At 40.6% G+C, this 18,993-nt stretch overlaps 1 protein-coding gene across 1 annotated transcript; it reads left to right on the top strand.

Moving 5' to 3' along the window:
- Nucleotides 1-582: 582 nt before the first annotated feature.
- On the top strand, nucleotides 583-18,468 carry DHRS7 (dehydrogenase/reductase 7). Its single transcript, XM_038544860.1, has 7 exons — nucleotides 583-790; nucleotides 6,884-7,036; nucleotides 10,069-10,175; nucleotides 10,602-10,841; nucleotides 13,156-13,278; nucleotides 14,536-14,751; nucleotides 18,227-18,468. The coding sequence occupies exons 1-7, from the start codon at nucleotides 658-660 to the stop codon at nucleotides 18,272-18,274; spliced, it is 1,020 nt and encodes a 339-aa protein (XP_038400788.1). The 5' UTR covers nucleotides 583-657; the 3' UTR covers nucleotides 18,275-18,468.
- The last annotated feature ends 525 nt before the right edge of the window (nucleotides 18,469-18,993 follow it).

Raw genomic sequence — 18,993 nt, 5'->3', positions numbered from 1 at the left:
GTGGGGGCAGGGTGGAAGACAGTTTGATAGTTTGTTCGGTTCGTTTAGTTAAAAATGGAAAGATGGGATCCCTGGATGGTCTAGTGGTTTAGCGCCGCCTTAGGCCGAGGGCGTGATCCTGGGGACCCGGGATCGAGTCCCGCATGGGGCTCCCTGCATGGAGCCTGCTCCTCCCTCTGCCTGTGTCTCTGCCTCTCTCTCTGTGTGTCTCTCATGAATGAATAAATAAAATCTTAAAAAAAAAATAGAAAGATGAGGATGGAGGAAGTGGCGATCTTAAGTTGGAACATCTGTGCTCTTCCTTTTGACACAACCCCAACCTTGAAACTACAGGCCGTCAAAGCAACTGTTAGAGGATCGTTCCTATCTCACAGCCTTGTGGCCGGTGTCCTGGCAGCAGGTGGCGCGCAGCCTCAGAGCCGTCCACGCCTCGGGTCCCTCCTGCCGCCCTAGGCCAGGCGCGGACGCGGGGTTCGGCGGCGCGGGCCTCGCCCACACTCCCCGCCCAGCCCGGGCCGCCCCTCCTCCTGCCACTCTCTGGGCGGGGCCCGGGGCGCGCGGCTCTCGGCCCGGGGAGGCGGCCGCGCCGACTGCCGCGAGCTGCGGCGGCTCCGAGGCGGCCAGTCCTCCCCGGCGAGCCGGGCGCGCGCGGCCGCGATGAGCTGGGAGCTGCTGCTCTGGCTGCTGGCGCTGGGCGCGCTGCTCGCGCTCCTGGTGCAGCTGCTGCGCTTCGTCCGCGCCGATGGCGACCTGACCCTGCTGTGGGCCGAGTGGCAGGGGCGACGCCCAGGTGAGGCCCGGCCGCGCCTCGGGAGCGGGAGGCCGGGCTCCGTGCGGCCGCCCCCGCGCGCCCCGCAGCCCTGGGGGCCGTGCAGCCTGCAGCCTGGGGCGGCCGGGGGTGGGGGTGGGGGTGGGGAGGACGGAGCCGGGCCGAGGTGGCTGGCGGTCGTGCCCCGTGGTCTCCCGTCGGGGTCGGCGAGGGCTCGCCCGCTGGCCCAAGGAAGGGGGCGCTGCGCTGGGCGGGACGCCCTCGGGACTGGCGGCTCCCCCCCCCCACCCCGGCGGCCCCCCTTGGAGAAACAGCGCCCGGCCCCGGACTTTGCGGGCAAGCCTTCTTTCGAGAACCCGAGCCCGGTTTTTCTACTTCCTGAACTTGCTCCTTCTCCCTGAATTGTGAAATAAAATGAGATAATCCGGAGTGACTCCCCTAACTAGCCAAGGGCTAGAAGGATCACCCAGTTGGAACTGGATTTTGCGTGCAGTGAGGTCATTACTGGCCTGCTGAGGGGCGTTCAGCCCATCCCACTGTCACCTGTACCCTGGTGAAAATTTGGTGTCGTTCACTAAACACATTCTCTGTGCGACAGCGATGTGCTCCGCCCTTCGCACACCTGACCTCTGGCCTTTACAGACTCTTACAAAGTAGGCATCATTAATCTTACTTTCCACACAGGGAAACCAGGCTTTGGATCCCTAAGGACTAGGGGCAGTGGGGTTTCCCTGGACTTCGTTTCCTGGACCCGAAAAGCATGTGAGGAACTTTACTGGGAAGCGATAGCAGTTCAGAAGATGGACTCTGCTTTCAAAAAGGCCCTGGGAGGGAAGGGAAGAGACAGGGCTCCTCAGGGTGTCAAACCTGGTTCTTGAGAATCAGATAAAATCTTAGATGGTACCGTGTTTTAGCCCAACCCTACTGGACAAAATTTTATTCCTTAATGTTTCATTTCTCTCGTTGCATTTTCTTGGGAACGACCTCTGGAGTGCTGCCATTATTGGGTTCATGGGAAATGCACCTATGCGAGGTCAAGGCTACAAAGCGATGGCAAATAGATGGTTGTGATTGTCAGGCCTTCTCTTGATGGGTCTTTCTCTTGTCTGATGGCTGCCTTGTGGCTGCTTTGTGGATATTTACATTTGACCCCCAGCGCTTTTGTGTTAACTTGGACTTTGAGATTACCTAAAAATAGCTTTTTTAAAAGAATTTAATTCTGCAAAAGTCATTGGATCCATCAGTTATGTCAAGTGGTGAAGAGGAAGAATGTTGACGATGTCCGAATGAATATCTAACAACTAGTTATATTAAGGTTTTCACCTATTAAGCAAAAATTAAAAGTTGACTAAAACTAATTTTTAAGAAATTCATTAATCTGTTCAATGTTTTGCTGGAAAAATAATTTTGAAGGATTTTAAGATACATTTAATTACATTGCTATTATTATGAACTTATGTAATAGGCTAATTTGCATACTAATTTGATAGGTTATCATTTATCTAATTAGGTTATCATTTATCTAAGTAGATAAATGACATTAAAAGTTATTCTGCAAATACTATAATAAAATTACATGGTAATGGCTTTTAAATTTTAATTTAACTTTTAACTTAATTTTTAAATTTAGTCATTCTCAAACCTGCATTGACTGAAGAATAAGCTTTCTTGAACTTCTTTTTTATGTATAAAGCACAGATATATGTATGTACAGTACATAAATAGATATATAGTATATCTGGTGATAAAATTTCATGGGGGAGTTTTTTGGAAACAAAAATGCTTAGAAAGACTACTGAGGTTTGGGAGAGTGATAATAAAACAAAGTTAAAGGCACATGGAGGGGATCCCTGGGTGGCTCAGCAGTTTAGCCCCTGCCTTCGGCCTAGGGGGTGATCCTGGAGACCCAGGACCAAGTCTCGTATCAGGCTCCCTGCATAGAGCCCGCTTCTCCCTCTGCCTGTGTCTCTGCCTCTCTCTCTCTCTCTCTCTCTCTCTCTCTCTCTGTGTCTCTCATGAATGAATAAATAAAATCTTTAAAAAAATTGTTTAAAGGCACATGGTGATGCACTCAGGTTCCCATCAGGTTCTCAGAATAATTTAGACTGGAAAGATGGGCAGACTCTATTAAGGTACAAAATATATTTTTTTAAATAAATAAACAAATTCTCCTTGTCTTCTCCATAGGTTTATTGTTTTTGTCACCTTAAAAAAATAGATAATATATTCACATGCTACAAAATTTAATGACACAAAAATAATATGGTGAAAAGTTGCCCCCAGCCACCAAATATGCCTCTCTAGAAGCAACTAATATTTCCCACCTAGAGAAATTCTCCATCTTCCAAGCATATATATCACATGGTAAAATTTAAGGGTGACTAATTTTAGATCCTGCTCCTAGTTCCAGAAAGATCCCTGGCACTAGTCCAGAGCAGGGAATGTCACCAGCAGCAGTGCGCCAGAGGAAAACTTGGGTTTTAGTTGGCAATAGCCTCCCTCTGAGTGACCTGTGAAATGACTGCCAAGAAAGATTAGGCAAGCCTAGGAGGCTTGTCATGTCTGAAGCAACAAATGGCAGTGCACAACAGATGCCTTCTAAATAGCTGCTTGTATGTATCTGCCTCCGTGCTGGACCCTGGGACGCCCCAGTGACTGAGCCAGCCATTGTGGAGACCCCACGGTATCCTGGATCCTTTCTGGCCACTTCTCTTCAATAGGAATATTGACCAACTAGAGTTTGTGCAGAGGGATATGAGCCAAAGAGTGGGGAAACCTGAAGCCAGGTCCTCTGAGGGAAGGTCGCAGACATTGGAAGTGTTTATTTAGCCTTCGAGAAGCAAGAGAAGAGAGAATTTAGGGAAGACACGTAAGCCATCTTCAAATTCGCCAAGGATTGTCTTGTGCAGTCAGGCCTGATGTGTTCTTAATGTTGGCACAAGGCAGAGCCGCTGCCAACTGCCGCAGGGCAGGAGAAGTTAAAGGTATATCACAGTATAAGAAAGAATCCTTGGGGATCCCTGGGTGGTCGGCGGTTTGGCGCCTGCCTTTGGCCCAGGGCATGATCCTGGGGCCTCGGGATCGAGTCCCATATCGGGCTCCCGGGGCTCCCGGCTTGGAGCCTGCTTCTCCCTCCTCCTGTGTCTCTGCCTCTCTCTCTCTCACTCTCTCTTTATGTCTATCATGGATAAATAAATAAATAAATCTTATAAAAAAAAAAAAAAAGAAAGAAAGAATCCTTGACCCCTTGAAGGATGAGACTCCTCCAGAAAAGGAGGGGGTGCTTTGGAGATAACTAGCTTCCTCATCCTGTGAAGGAATTAAGTAGACATTAGTCAATAGCTTGAGGAGAAAATTCTCAAACTGGGTTGGGGTTGAACTCTCCTGAAGTTTTCTTTCCAACTCTGAGAATCTGCTTTCAGAGACTCTGTAGGGGAGCCATTATGTCTGCTAGATTCTATGGAAGTGGTAAACAAAAATTGATGCTAAATACAAGTTTTCTTCTTCAGGGTGGGAAGAAGGGGGCCAGAACTACAGGTGACCTAAGGTCTGCATGAGCCTGGGGGGTTTTCATCATTGGTTTTAAGTAATATTTGCTTAGTAGTGTAAACGTGAAGAAATTTTTATTAATTTTATGCTGGTTAATGAGTAGTTAACAATATTTACTCTGTAGTCTTGGGTATTACAGAATTTTGGAACAAGGAGTCTTCAGTGAGTGAATACATGATTATCTGAATATACATTCTGCTATTCCCGATGGAGTCCTCTGTTGTGCATTTCCATAAAAGCACGTTGTAGCCTAGACATAGGCTATTTGGGATGTTTCCAACTTTAGTTCAGATCTTTACATGAAACTTCTTTTCTGAAGGCAAGGTGTATTTTCTTGAATGGCTAAGAAACAGTTGGGCTTTAAAATATTGATCATATTAAAATGTGGACACCATGGGCTAGTGGTCAGAGTGTGGGCTTTGGAACTAGATGTACTTGGGCTTATATCCCAGCCCTGCTAGGGTTGTTGGGTGTTTACTCAACAGTTACCGGGTATCCCCGGTGGCGCAGCGGTTTAGCGTCGCCTGCAGCCCAGGGCTGATCCTGGAGACCCTGGATCGAGTCCCACGTCAGGCTCCCTGCATGGAGCCTACTTCTCCCTCTGCCTGTGTCTCTGCCTCTCTCTCTCTCTCTGTGTATCTATGAATAAATAAATAAAATCTTAAAAAAAATACTCAACAGTTACTGATGGAGTTCTTAATATATTCCAGGCTCTGTGCTAGGCCCTGAACAGTGAATAAGGCAGACAGGGTCCCAGCCTTAAGGGAGTATGCAGTCTAGTGGGGCAAATTCATGTCTATGATCCTCAGTTTCCTTTTTTACAAAATTAAGAGAATTCTTATTTCATAAGTTTCTTGTGAAGGTTTTAATAAGGTAATGTGTTTAAGCACATAGAAGTCATGGAAATATATTAAGCCATTATAGTTAGTAACCCCATTGCCCCTGGCTGAACACATGAGAATACATACGTTATTGCATGAATATTTTATGTTTTGCTGCTAAAAAGTCTATTTGTTAAACAGTTTAGCAATAATTAGTTGATATTTCATTAGGCACTGAATATGTATCAGACACTGCTCTGGAGACTTATTTTAACTCATTTTTTCTCAACAGTGCTATGAGGGAGGTTTTATTATTTATCCAGTGGAAAATTAAGGAACCAAGTTTTCTCATGGAGGCATTTCATTGTTCTGGGTGACAGAGCCAAAATTTGAACCCTGGCCATCTCCAGAGCTTATACTGTTAACCTGACAGTTAGGTTTTAGATTTGACTAAAAGAATAAACTGATTTCCCAATTTTAATTTTTATGATCTAAAATCAGAAGTCTGTGTGGTTAAGTGATGCCTTGTTTATTGTTTTTTGCAAAGATATTTGAGAAAGAAAGAGAGCATGAGCGGGGGATGGGGGCAGAGGCAGAGGGACAAACTCATTCCCCATTGAGAAGGGAGACGGATATGGGGCTTGATCCCAGGATGCTGAAATCATGCGAAGTCCAATGCTTAACCGACTGAGCCATCCAGATAGCTTGCTGTTTTTGATAACACATATTTTAATAAAGAAAGTACACAGGAGTGTTGTACCACAATGACTCTCTAGGAATTCAGATAGACAGTGGTTATCCTGTCCTACAATGCAAGTTAAGTTTTTCATTGGAGAAAAGGAGAATAAACCACCACTCATTGCTTGAGTGCTGTAACATTTTTTACAGTCTTTAACAATAACATAATTGGGCAGGCAGAGAATAGCATTTCATTTCTCTATCGTGTGCATTTCATCTTGGGTGAGCAGTTATTTTCCAAGATGGAAGCTCAGGCATTTGGGGAGCACTTTTACAAAATGGCCTTCACTTGATAGGTATCAGATACGATTGGCAAATGGGGAAAGCAAAAATCCAGAATGATTCCACCGTGCTGTACGGTAGAACTTGGTATATTCAGAGTCATCATCAATACCTCCATTGCAAGAAATCAGAATAATAGAATTCAAAACTGTCATGGGACCTTTAGTGATCATCTTATCTGAATCCCTCATCATGGGTAATGAAAGTGAGAAGGTGAGTCCAGACAGACTTTTTGTCCACTTAGTCTTACCTTTCTTAGTTGAATATATAGATAAATAGACCCTTGGAGTCAGACCATCGAGTTTACAAGGCTCACCCTAAATAAAGTCTGGAAAATGCACCCAAGAGTGGAATATCCAAGGTAATGTGTTGATAACTGTTACTAGTCAGATTTGTATTCACGCTTTTTAAAAAAATTAGGTTAGGTGCTTTCTGAGGATATTTAATTAAAAACATTTTTAAGTCACTTTGTTGAAGTATGATTAGCATGTTAAAAAACTGTATATTTAATGTATACAACTCAGTTAGTTTGAGGTAAGTGTATACCTGTGAGATCATCACCAGAATCAAGACCAAAATATAGGATATTAAAAATTAAAAACTCCACACATTATGTGTTCATATTTAGTGGTAGTGTTTAAGACTATCTTTTTGGTAATCTTTTATTTATAGGTATAATCCATAACTTATTTTCTGCCTTTACTCCATACTTGTTTCTCACTAGAATGGGAGCTGACTGATATGGTGATATGGGTGACTGGAGCATCGAGTGGGATTGGTGAGGAGCTGGTTTACCAGCTGTCTAAACTAGGAGTCTCCCTTGTGCTGTCAGCCAGAAGAGTGCAGGAGCTGGAAAGGGTGAAGAGAAGGTGCCTTGGTGAGTAAATCTAAAATGGCAGCAATGCTTCCTAGAAATAAACCAGAATCCAAATTCAAATACAATTTTGAGAATTTTAGAGGAAAGAGTGGGATTTTCCTGGGCAATCCACTCTGGTTCCAAATGCTTCAAATGCTCAGATCCAAATCCTCTTCCTTTGGGCATCCTCTCATTAACTGCCCTGGCCTTTTTCTTCTCTTTTTCTGACACCTTTCTACTTTTCTTTGTTTTGTTTTTTAAGTTTTAGTTTTAATTCCATTTAGTTTACATACAATGTTGTATTAGTTTCGAGTGTACAATGTAGACATTCAACACTTCCAAACAACACCCAGTGCTCATCACAAGTGCCTTCCTTAATCCCCATCACCTATACCCCCCATCACCCAGCCACCTCCCCTCGGGCCACCATCAGTTTGTTCTCTGTACTTAAGAGTCCACTTCTTGGTTTGCTTCTCTCTCTCTCTCTTTTTTCCCTATACTTGTTTGTTTTGTTTTTCAGAGCTTGCTTTGGCAGCACATATACAAAATTGTTTTGTTTCTGAAATTCCACATATGAGTGAAACCATGTGGTATTTGTTTTTCTCTGAATGGCTTACATCACTTAGCATAATATTAACTCTATTCCATCCACATCGTTGCAGATTCTTCCCATTTCTTTAGTTGGGTTCTTTGTTTTTTGGGGGTTGTTTTTGTAAGTATCCAATATATATTTTGGATACTAGCTTTTTACTGGATATGTCATTTGGAAATATCTTCTCCCATTCCAGAGGTTGCCTTTTAGTTTTGTTGATTGTTTCCTTGGCTGTGCAGAAGATTTTTATTTTGGTGTAGTCCCAATAGCTTTTGTTTCCTTGCCTCTGGAGACATAGCTAGGAAAAAGTTGCTACAGCTAATGTCAAGGAAGTTACTGCCTGTGTTCTCTTCTAGGATTTTTTTTTTTTTTTTTTTTTTAAGTAGGCTGCACACCCAGCCCGGAGCCCACCCAGCCTGGAGCCCACCTTGAGGCTTGACCTCAAGCGACCCTGAGAGCAAGACCTCAGCTGAGATCAGGAGTCAGCCACCCACGCACCCCTCCCTTCTAGGATTTTGATGATTTCCTGTCTCACATTTAGGTGTTTTATCCATTTTAAATTTATTTTTGGGTATGGTGTAAGAAAATGGTCCAGATTTCATTCTTTTGCATGTGGTGGTCTAGTTTTCCCAACACCATTGTTGAAGAGACTGCCTTTTTCCTATTGGATATTCTTTCCTGCTTTGTCAAAGATTAATTGCCTGTATAATTATGGGTTTATTTCTGGATTTTTTTCTGTTCTGTTCCATTGATTCATGTGTGCCTTTCTACGTTTCTTTTGCACTGACTCTTGGTATTAGGGAGTGACCACCAATTCTCTCAAATGCTGGTGGGTTTTCAGTGACCACATATCTTACATTTTTTTGTCTTAAAGAACAGTTTGGTTCTTATGTATGGCATACATGTATGTAATCATAGAAGCTTAATTAGAAAGGATCCTTCGTTTTGATAAAATGTCAGATATTAAAGTCATATGGGATACTATAAGATTTTTATCAAAATGAAAGAACAAAAAATGAAAGAACAGGCATTAAATTAGGTCTTAAGATGCAGCTTGAGATAATATTCGCATTCACAGAATATAGAGCAACAATGTTCATTTTTATTTATTTTTTGGTTTGAGTTTGGTATAGTTATGTTCACTTGAAAGCAGTCTCAAGTAATAAAATAAAATGTCTCATGGGACATTTAGTACCTAAAATTAGATAATTTTGAATTTTCAAGCAGACCATTTTTTTTTTTTTTGTCATCTCTCTACTTGTCATTCCTTTAGCATCTTTGTTTTAGTTTGCTGCTGATGATGTTAACCACCCAAAAAAGAGAGTCAGTAGCCAAGGCCACAAGGCCTCTGAAGGCAACTGTCGTGAAAGAGGCCTCTTGAGACACGTTGCCTTAAGAGGCCTCTTGTGTTTTGCACTGGAACACTTCTTATGGTGGTTGTTCCTCCAGCTGTTGAGAGTTTGCAAGTCCTATACTGGCAGAAAAGCACCATGTCAGCATTTCTTGGCTGATTATTTTCCTTTTTTTCTGTCTGATCATTGGTGCAAACATTTCCATTTCTTTTAAAACAGGTCATGTTTCACAGTTTACACTTTGCCCATAAAACCTTTCTACCTCTTATGTTTTCCCTACTGGCTTATTTTCCTTATTGGCATTCTAGTTGTATTTTGAAGTTAGAGTCTTATTCTTCTGATGAACTGTAATAGAAAGGGCCAGTATAGGTCAACATGTTTCTTTTTTTTTAAAGAATTTTATTTATTTATTCATGAGAGACACAGAAAGAGAGGCAGAGACATAGGCAGAGGGAGAAGCAAGTTCCTCGCAGGGAACCCGATGCGGGACTCCATCCCTGGACCTGGGAACACGCCCTGAGCTGAAGGCAGATGCTCAACCACTGAGCTACGCAGGTGTACCTCAACATCTATCTTGATTGGGAATTTCAGCATTGTGTCCTGTTCCTTGTTTGCTTCCTGGAATCCTTTTCTCTGGAAGGAAGATTCTGTGTGTCATGTGACTGGGGAATTCTGAATGCCTTACGAGTATAAAACATAAATGGTTTTTATTTTTCAATTTGTATTAAAGAGCAGCTATACTCTGTGAACCTATCATAAGACAAATATACCTCTGTACTTGAAGAAATAGCTCTAAAAAAATTTTTTTAGCTTGTAGCATAATCTTGATTTCTTCTAGAGTCTGTTCCAGTGTTAGACTATATATATTCCAATTGAAGAGAGCCATTCTACTTCCTGTGTACCCAGCCAGCTTTTTGTCTGATAAGATGTTTTCTTATTACCACCAGTCCTCTTGGGCACTGAGAGAAATTCTTCTACAGGGCCACCCAAAAATGAGTTCGTTGCCAAGTCCAGTTGTAAGAGCGGGTATTAAACTGAATTCAAGTAGAAAGAAGCTTGATTGAACTATCTCATGACTTCTACACTAATTTTTAAATGTTTTTATTTAGAGAATGGCATTTTAAAAGAAAAAGATATATTCGTTTTACCGCTTGACCTGACCGACAGAAGTTCCCATGAAGCCGCTACCAAAGCGGTACTCCAGGAGTTTGGTAAAGTAAGGAGCTATTTTGAATTGATAAGTCTTGCTTTGATATAGCAACAACAGAGATTCCTGTCTTTGTTCTATCATTGAAAGGGCTTGAGGTAAATGGGTCCACTAGTGAGATCAGTGCCCGTGAGTCTCTTACACTCTAAGTCTTTGTCTTTATGCAATTAGTACTTTCCATACCTTAACAAGTGCTAATTCCTTGATATAGAACACAAGAAGGTAAAAATTCACTCTGCCTTTCATTTTTATGACATTTAATAATTCCATAGATGAATTCTGGTTTTTATTTTATCTCTTTATTGCTGACTTCTGGAAATTCACCATTCCGTTGATTTTCTAAGTTAATGATACCACCAGCCATCCCTAAGAATTCCATCATTCCATTTACAGGTCATCCTCAAAATGCCCCTTTTTCTGATTTTATTTAACTAGATCGACATTCTGGTCAACAATGGTGGACAATCCCAGCGTTCTTTGTGTGTGGACACCAACCTGGATGTGTTCAAGGAGCTAATGGAGCTTAACTACTTAGGGACGGTGTCCTTGACAATGTGTGTTCTGCCTCACATGATCGAGAGGAAGCAAGGAAAGATTGTTACTGTGAATAGCCTCCTGGGTATCATATCTGCACCCCTCTCTAGTGGATATTGTGCCAGCAAACATGCTCTTCGGGTAAGGCTGCTCAAACTCAACTCTGATGGTACTGATCTAAATAGGCATATGGGAGATATGCCATCAATGCAAGAGGTCATTGGAATTGGGCAGTGATGTAGGGAGACAGCAAGAGAGACCCAAGGAGACCTTTGGTGAGGACATCCCCAGAAGATGCTAAAAGACTTAAATCTCACATGCCTCTTCTGAATTCAGCAAACATGTATTGAGTATCTGTCTACATTTCTGCCATGCCCTTGCACTGCCACAGATCCTGGGGATATAAAGATAAGAAACTGTCCCCACCCTCAAGAAATGTATAGTCTAGTCAACCTGTCACCCATATCCTCACGTCTACCACATTTTCATGGCAAATTTGGGATCTACCCCTCGTTTCTTCCGCACACACTTGAGGATGTACTTGTCCTTCCTGTTTCTGTGACTACACACACACACACACACACACACACACACACACACACGAAATAGGAGCTCCCCATGGGATGATTAGCCCTAGGTTTTATATCCCTACTGGGACTGGGCTTGACTCTATTGACCAAGGCTTCACTGAAAGAAGAAAATCTAGTCAAAGCAGAGGCTAGGAGAAAATCTTGATTTGGGTTGCATAACTTACTAGATGTAAATATTGGAAGCAAATGCAGTTTTAATGCTGGCTTAAGAGTGGATATGAAGAGGTATTAAATTGTAACATGGAACAAATTAGAGCCTAAAGCCAAGACACATAATTTATAATTAATGCTGTTGAGGGTCAATGTAAGTAGAATGTTTCACTGTTGGAATAATGAGATGCAACATCTGAATGGTCATCACACTTTCATGAAGATCTGAAACTTTGGTTCTTTAGGGTACCCTGTTTCTGCTGTGGAGAGCAAACAGTTGCAAACTGGTGAAGCAGGATGCTACCCTAATGATTTCCCCATATTTGGTAATGGGGTAGTAGTCACTTCCTGCAAAACAACTGGGCAAGTCTCAGGTAGGCAGATAAGGGAAGGCAGCCAAGTTTCTCATTGACATGCACAGTGCTTTCAATAAAACACAACTGCATTGTCTGGCCTGGCTTCCAGGACTCACTGTTTTATTACTGGATTTGATCCTCTGATACAATGTAGCAGGTTGAGACTCTAGTTCCTTAAGCCAGTAGCTGAACACTGGCACCAGGAGGCACTTTTTTGAAGAACAGTTTCCTACCCTGATTCCTGATAAGCTGTAGAGTCAATTTGTTTATCATTAGAAAGTTCACACCCTATACCAGTTGTGACTTCAAACAAGGAGATGTATTAGCATCTGAAGGATTTGTGTTCATGGTGTCCTGTCTCCTCTTTTGTTATAGAAAGGCAAAAAGTTAAGGGTAGGGGAATTCCTGAATTTACAAAGCCTTTTTTCCTGTCCATCTGGGTCAGGTGCTTTATAAGTCTGTCTGACAGTGTGAACCCTTACAGTCTGTTCGTTAGTGGTCAGCATTAAGAGCTGGTAACTGTTTAATGTTACCATAAATGAACACACTCTGCGTTAGCTGTTTAGGCTTTTCAATAGTTAACTCAGCTTATACAAATGTAGTCTTTGAACATTTCCTAATTTAGGAAAAAGAGACGAGGGGAAGTAGATGTTTACTCCCTAGTTGGTCTTGAAATGGCCAGTATCTTTAAGTCTAGAGGGTCTGGCTTGTTTTTACAAAAGCCATCAAGTTAAGCAGTCATATTACATTTTTAACCAGCCATGTACTCTCTTGCTAACCCTAAAAATTTTGCTGAAATGAATTGTCCATTAAAATAGTAATAGAAATAGAAAAAGTTAAATCCTTCCTAATAATTTCTGTTAAGTATTACTAACCCCTCTCGCTCCCTCTGGTGCCAACATTGGCACTGTAGACCACTTTGAGGGATAAAAGAAGCCCAACCTCAGTGATTCTTAAAGGAGAACATGCACCTTTGGAATGGGGAGCTGGGGACTGGTGTGAAGAAGGTGTGTCTGAAAAATCTCCAGGGTTAGTTTTTCACTTGTCTAGCACCTACCATAAAAAAAAATCACTGATGTTATGAGCCACCACTGTCAAAGGGGTGAACTATTCATACCAGAAGATGATGACACCTAAGGATGCCTGTTCTAGATTCCTCCAGTATTACAGTTAAAAACGTTTAATGAGCTTGCCGAGTTATATTACTTTGTCCTTTACTTGGCATTTCAAAACATATTTTGATAATGGGCCACTATTGTCCCTCATAAAAAGTTGAAGAAAAGTAATTCCATGCTAATAGCAAACATGAGATATGTATATTTAATTTTATTTGTTGCCCCTTTTTTTTTGGCCTCTTAGGGTTTTTTTAATTGCCTCCGGGTTGAACTTGCTGAGTACCCAGGTATAGTAATTTCTAACATCTGCCCAGGACCTGTGCAATCAAATATTGTGAAGAACTCCCTAACTGAAGAAGTAACAAAGGTAAAAATGTCTAGCTGGAGAATAATTTGGATGCTTTATTAGTTATCTATTTGTATTATACCACTCTGTCTCAGGGCTTAGAATTTTTTCTAACATGTTAGACTAACATGTTATCACATTATGAATTGTTTACAAAACTTAACTCATGGCATTAGGAACACTGTTAAGGTTAGCTGATGGTGCTTTGGCATTCAGTTTTAATAAAGGCTAAAGAAATTGATAAGATACTGCTTAGAAGTAATCCACTATTATGTGGGCTGTCAGTATTTTTAAAACCCAGTTTCTATCAATTCACAAGTTATAGCAACATTGAAAGGTTCTATGTGGCTGAATTTTAATACATCAAATCTTACTGGAATTTCAAAGAGGGGCTAAAAGTGAAAAAGCCTTGGTGAATTGTGATAATTTTAGGTTAGCTTCACCTGTACCAACCAACCACAAGCCTGTGTTTCCCTTGGCTCATGGATTACGCATAGTGAGTTCCCCAGTAGATGACAAATGTCTTCTGAAGAATCCAGTATCACTCAATAATACAAAATCCCACTAAAGATCATGAAATTTTCTTTCTTCTTCATAAAGATCACTTTCTACTGAGATGTAGATCGATTTATGATTCTATGTAAAAGTTTACAAATTTATATTTTCACATTTTCTGTGAGGCTCTAAGGTAAAATAGAATGAGCATGCTATTCTAGGAATCAAGTGACTTGGAATGTAGACCTGGTTACTGCTAATGATCTGTGTGAGCATAGAAGAGTCACTAACTTCCTGGCCTCAGTTTATGTATTCGTAGAGTGGTGGTGGGTTAACTAGATGAGCAGTACCAGATTTGTTCACTACCAGAAACTGCTTTTATCTTCTTCCTCCATTTTTATCCCTATGAACTCCATGTTTTATAGAATTTCACTTGCTAAATATATTAATAATTTGTTTAAAAACTTTCATTGCCAAAATGACATATAATTATCAGTAAATACATTAAAGGCGATCTAAGTAAAAGCAAAGAACCTTCATCTTTTATTTAGCCTGTACAATCTTATCTGGTAAGTGTATGATTTCTCTTAGCTTTTTGAAATTTTACAAATAGCTTATAGACAGACACTCATTAGTACCTGTGGGGCTACGAAGGGGAATGAGGTCCCAATGAAAAAGTCACTAAATGACCTATGCATCCTTTCTAGCTTAAAAGTTCTATGAAATATCTTGGTTAAAATACTCAGCATTCACTTTTTTTTTTTTTTTTTAACATTTTCTTAGTCTGTAGGCATTGATACAGTCCAGTCCCACAAGATGGCGACCAGTCGTTGTGTGCGGCTGATGTTAATCAGCATGGCCAATGATTTGAAAGAAGTTTGGATTGCGGATCACCCTTTTTTGTTGGTGGTATATTTGTGGCAATATATGCCAACCTGGGCTTGGTGGCTAACCAACATATTAGGGAAGAAAAGAATTGAGAACTTTAAGAATGGTTTGGTAAGACCAATTTATACAATTCTTAATCAGTCTTGTAGTAAAGTATGGCATTTTCTAGTGCTTGAAAACTTTTTAGTAACCCTCCACCATGATGTAAGAATTGTGTCCCCCATGCAGATCTGTTGGTTTACTATAAATTACTACTGGTCTTGGAGAAAGAAGTTTCTACAAGGTAAAAAGTCATACATTGCCATTTTATCTTCAACACTTCCTGACTGATTGGTGTATGTGTCAGAATACTCTTTTGCTCCTGTTCTTCACCACAAGTTCCTACCTCATATCATCTCCTTGGGTTGCTACCTGGCATCCCCTCCCAATTTCTCCCCAGGACATGTACCTTAGCTCTGTACTTAATTCTCTCAAAGCACTCTTAACACTCATGCACTCTCTCTGTATAGTGCTGCTTCCTTTGGCCTCATTCTGGAAGCACTGTGTACCTATGAGATGTACCAAAATGTCCGTGTCTGAAAAAAATATAGTGATTATTCATTCTTTAGGCACTCATTCTTACAGAAAAGTGAGGAATGTTTTGAACTATTTCTCAGAAAATTGTGACCATCACAGGAGTTTAATGTATAAAGAGCACAGAAAATGTAATGGGTTAGGTTAAAAATTATGGATACAATTATGCAAAGAAAGCCCATTTCTGTGGATAGTTTTTATTGTTAAAGTATTTTTTCAATGACTACTAGAAATAAGGTAGCAGGGATCGATACATAAAGAGAATTATTCAGTGGGAGCATACCACATGTATCATTATATAACCTACCAATATTTAAACAATCCACAAATTGTTAGGCACTTAATTTGTTACCAGTTTTTGCAGGACAGTGAACATGAATCCATGAAAAAAGCAAAAACAAACTAAAATACTTAAAGAGACTTAAAGATTATAAAACTTCCATGATACACTAACAAGTCCAGAGCTTGAAAAAAATCATGAAGGGGGCTATCCATTTCTACCAAGGTGTAATGTGGGCCGTTTATAAGTGTTTTGGTAATGTTGGGATATAGAAATGTGGGATGGCTCCAAAGGTAGAGCTTCAGCAAAGATTTACATGTGAATTTTAAAGTCAGAGGACAGCTGATATAGTGATATTGTGCCCATTGATGGATAAGAGTTGAGAAAGAAAGGCCTCCATACTGGGGAGGTGACATAGCATCCTGGTTAAGAGCATGGAGCCTCCTACCAGGCTCCCTGCAATGAAATCCCAGCTCTATCCTATGACCTCATCCCTCAGTCTCAGGCAGGTTCTTTCCTGTAAGTCAATCTTCCGTCCCATCTACAAAATGATGCACTTAGTCATAGGATTGTCATGGGGATTAAGTGAGTTAGTTTATGGAAAGCACTTAAAACATATCTTGGAACATTATGTTAGGAACTAGCCCTTAATGCTTTTCTTTTGATGGTAGTAGGATATTTAGCTAATAGTAAAGATCACAGAGTTAAGCAATAGGGTGAAGAAAGAATACATTATAGAAGTGATTGTTTTTGAAGGAAGAGGGGACCAGGGCTAGAGTTTTGGTACTACAGTATCAATTGTGCTATTTGGAATGTCCACAGTAACATTATTTTGTTTGGTGTACAGATCATCTAACTGTAAAATGTAAATATTACTCAGTAAATCAAGCATTTGATTATGTCTAGTCTTTGCTAAAATGATGGCCTTTCTCTTCTTAACACCAACTTTAATATATTGCTTATTACATGGTCTTTTCTTTTTAAAAGATTTTATTTATTTAAGAGAGACAGCAGAAGCAGAGGGGCGGGGCAGAAGCAGAGGGAGAGGGAGAAGCAGTTTCTGCTGCTCAAGGAACCCAACATGGGGTGGGGCTCAATCCCAGGACCCCAGGATCATGACCTGAGCCGAAAGCAGGTGCTTAACTGACCAAGCCACCCAGGTGCCCCTGCTTATTGAATGGTCTTATTGCTAATCACTTTTTTAATGATTATAGACGAGGCATCCTTTCATGTCCCAAGAACATTTCTGAGATAAAATACCTCATTTTTTACACTCCATATGAACTTAAAAAAAAAATTGTTCCTTTTGTACTCAGTTTTCTCTTCCCTTTTTTCCCACCCATTATTTTGTATTGCATGTATATATGCAATAGATATATATATATATCTCATTTGTTTATTAAAGAACTTTTTAAAATATTTTATCTATCTATGAGACACACACACACAGAGAGGCAGAGACACAGGCAGAAGGAGAAGCAGGCTCCATGCAGGGACCCCGAGGTGGGACTCGATCCCAGGACTCCAGGATCAAACCCTGGGCCGAAGGCAGGCGCTTAACTGCTGAGCCACCCAGGGATCCCTCATATATCTATCTCCTTTTTGAAAATTGCCTATAAGGCATCTATATTAAGGTAATGCCAATAAAGCTAAATGTACTTGTTGATAATACTTGAATTTCTGTTTAGAGTAGGAACATTATGTCTGGAACTTTGTTTTTATGAGTGTATATCATTTTTCAGGATCAAGAACAATAACTGCACTGAATTGTGTTATTTTTTTTATCTTAGTGCAAATTGTTAGAAGTGGTAAATGCATATCTTCCCAAATGAAATGTCATGTTTTAAGGATTATTGAGTTGCTTTGGTTTACTCTGTTAAGCAATGTACTAGAAATTCATAAATCATTTTAGAGTGGTCTGTCAGATACTTAATTCTAAATACCCTGACCAATTCTTTGTATTTATTTAGTTTTCTTTTTTTTTTAATTTTTATTTATTTATGATAGTCACACAGAGAGAGAGAGAGAGAGAGAGGCAGAGACATAGGCAGAGGGAGAAGCAGGCTCCATGCACCGGGAGCCTGATGTGGGATTCGATCCCGGGTCTCCAGGATCGCGCCCTGGGCCAAAGGCAGGTGCCAAACCGCTGCGCCACCCAGGGATCCCTAGTTTTCTTTTTTAAAGATCAATTTTTTTTTTTGAGAGAGAGAATGCACATGCACAAGTGTGAGCAGTGGGGGAGGGGCAGAGGGAGAGGATCTCAAGCTGACTCCATGCTGAGTGTGGAGTCCCAATGCAGGGCTTGATCTCACGACCCCGATATCATAACTTGAGCTGAAATCAAGAGTTGGAGGCTTAACTATGTAAACTACCCAGACGCCCCAATTCTTTGTATTTATTATAGGTATGAAAGACATGTTGGTCCAGAATAATAATAAGATGTTGCAGCATTTAAGAAGTGGCATGAGCAGATGCCAATGATATTTATACCTGATAGAGGATGTAATAATACTAAGCCCTACAGAGATATTTTTCTGTAGATCTAGAATTCTGGCTATGACTTTTATTCTAATTTGAGCATTTGCCCAGGTTTTAAAAGGATTCTTAACAGTGAATCATAATGATATAGCTCCTAAAAACAGAAGGAACAGAAGGAAGGAAATAAAAAAAAAAAAACTAGTAAATATGAGGTAAATATGAGGAGTTGATTCATGTTCTGTCACTTTGTTATAGGATGCAGATATCTCTTACTTTAAAACCTGGAAGACAAAACATGATTGAAGGAGTGCTTGCATTTTTTTAGACCGCTGGAGGGAGAAATGAAAACTGCAATCTTCTTATACACTGAAAATTAACTTCGGATTTTATTTTTCAGTAGATAAAGCTTTTCTTTCAACATGTAATAATTAATAAATAAAAGCTTGCCACGAATCTTGCAATAAAGATATTAACACATGCTGCATTCTTGAATAAAATGGTTTTTCTTTCTTTGGTACTTGTTTCATTAGTTTCAGAGGTAGAGTTTAGTGACTCATCAGTTGCATACAACACCCAGTGCTATTTCAAATGCCCTACCCATCTCCCCTCCAGCAAAAAGCATTTTGAAATGCTCCAGCATATATATTTAAAATCTAGGTTAGTAGAAATGCTAACCAAAAAATTATAGCAACCCACTAGACATAAATGTATGGATTATTATATGAAACAGAGTGTGGGATAATGAGCAGATATAAAGATGTAGCTGAAGTGGACCTGCCTCTAAGGTACTTACACTCTCAGCTGACAGGTGCAAGTGACTATAATTTGAAGCAGTGGGTAGGGCTCATAGCACCCATTATTAGACATCTGTCCTATGGTGTTTGCTGTTGAGGTGCTTTGTATGAGATAATTCATTTATTCCTAACAGCCCACTAAGGTATGTGTGGTATTATCCACCTTTATAGAGGAAGAAAGAGATGCTCAAAGCAAGTAGGTATTACTTTCCCAAAGTCACAGAGCTA

The sequence above is a fragment of the Canis lupus genome, chromosome 8 (assembly GCF_011100685.1).
Source record: "Canis lupus familiaris isolate Mischka breed German Shepherd chromosome 8, alternate assembly UU_Cfam_GSD_1.0, whole genome shotgun sequence".
Classification (NCBI taxonomy): domain Eukaryota; kingdom Metazoa; phylum Chordata; class Mammalia; order Carnivora; family Canidae; genus Canis; species Canis lupus.
Note: the sequence above shows the minus strand (reverse complement) of the source record. Positions and strands in the feature narration are given on the sequence as shown.

What these genes read in the sequence shown, in the direction of transcription:
- DHRS7 (XM_038544860.1), top strand. Translation starts at nt 658, where the DNA reads ATGAGCTGGGAGCTGCTGCTCTGGCTGCTGGCGCTGGGCGCGCTGCTC. An exon ending in CCAGCAAACATGCTCTTCGG is followed by an intron (nt 10,842 to 13,155) that starts GTAAGGCTGCTC and finishes TTGGCCTCTTAG; the next exon opens with GGTTTTTTTAATTGCCTCCG. An exon ending in TAACTGAAGAAGTAACAAAG is followed by an intron (nt 13,279 to 14,535) that starts GTAAAAATGTCT and finishes ACATTTTCTTAG; the next exon opens with TCTGTAGGCATTGATACAGT.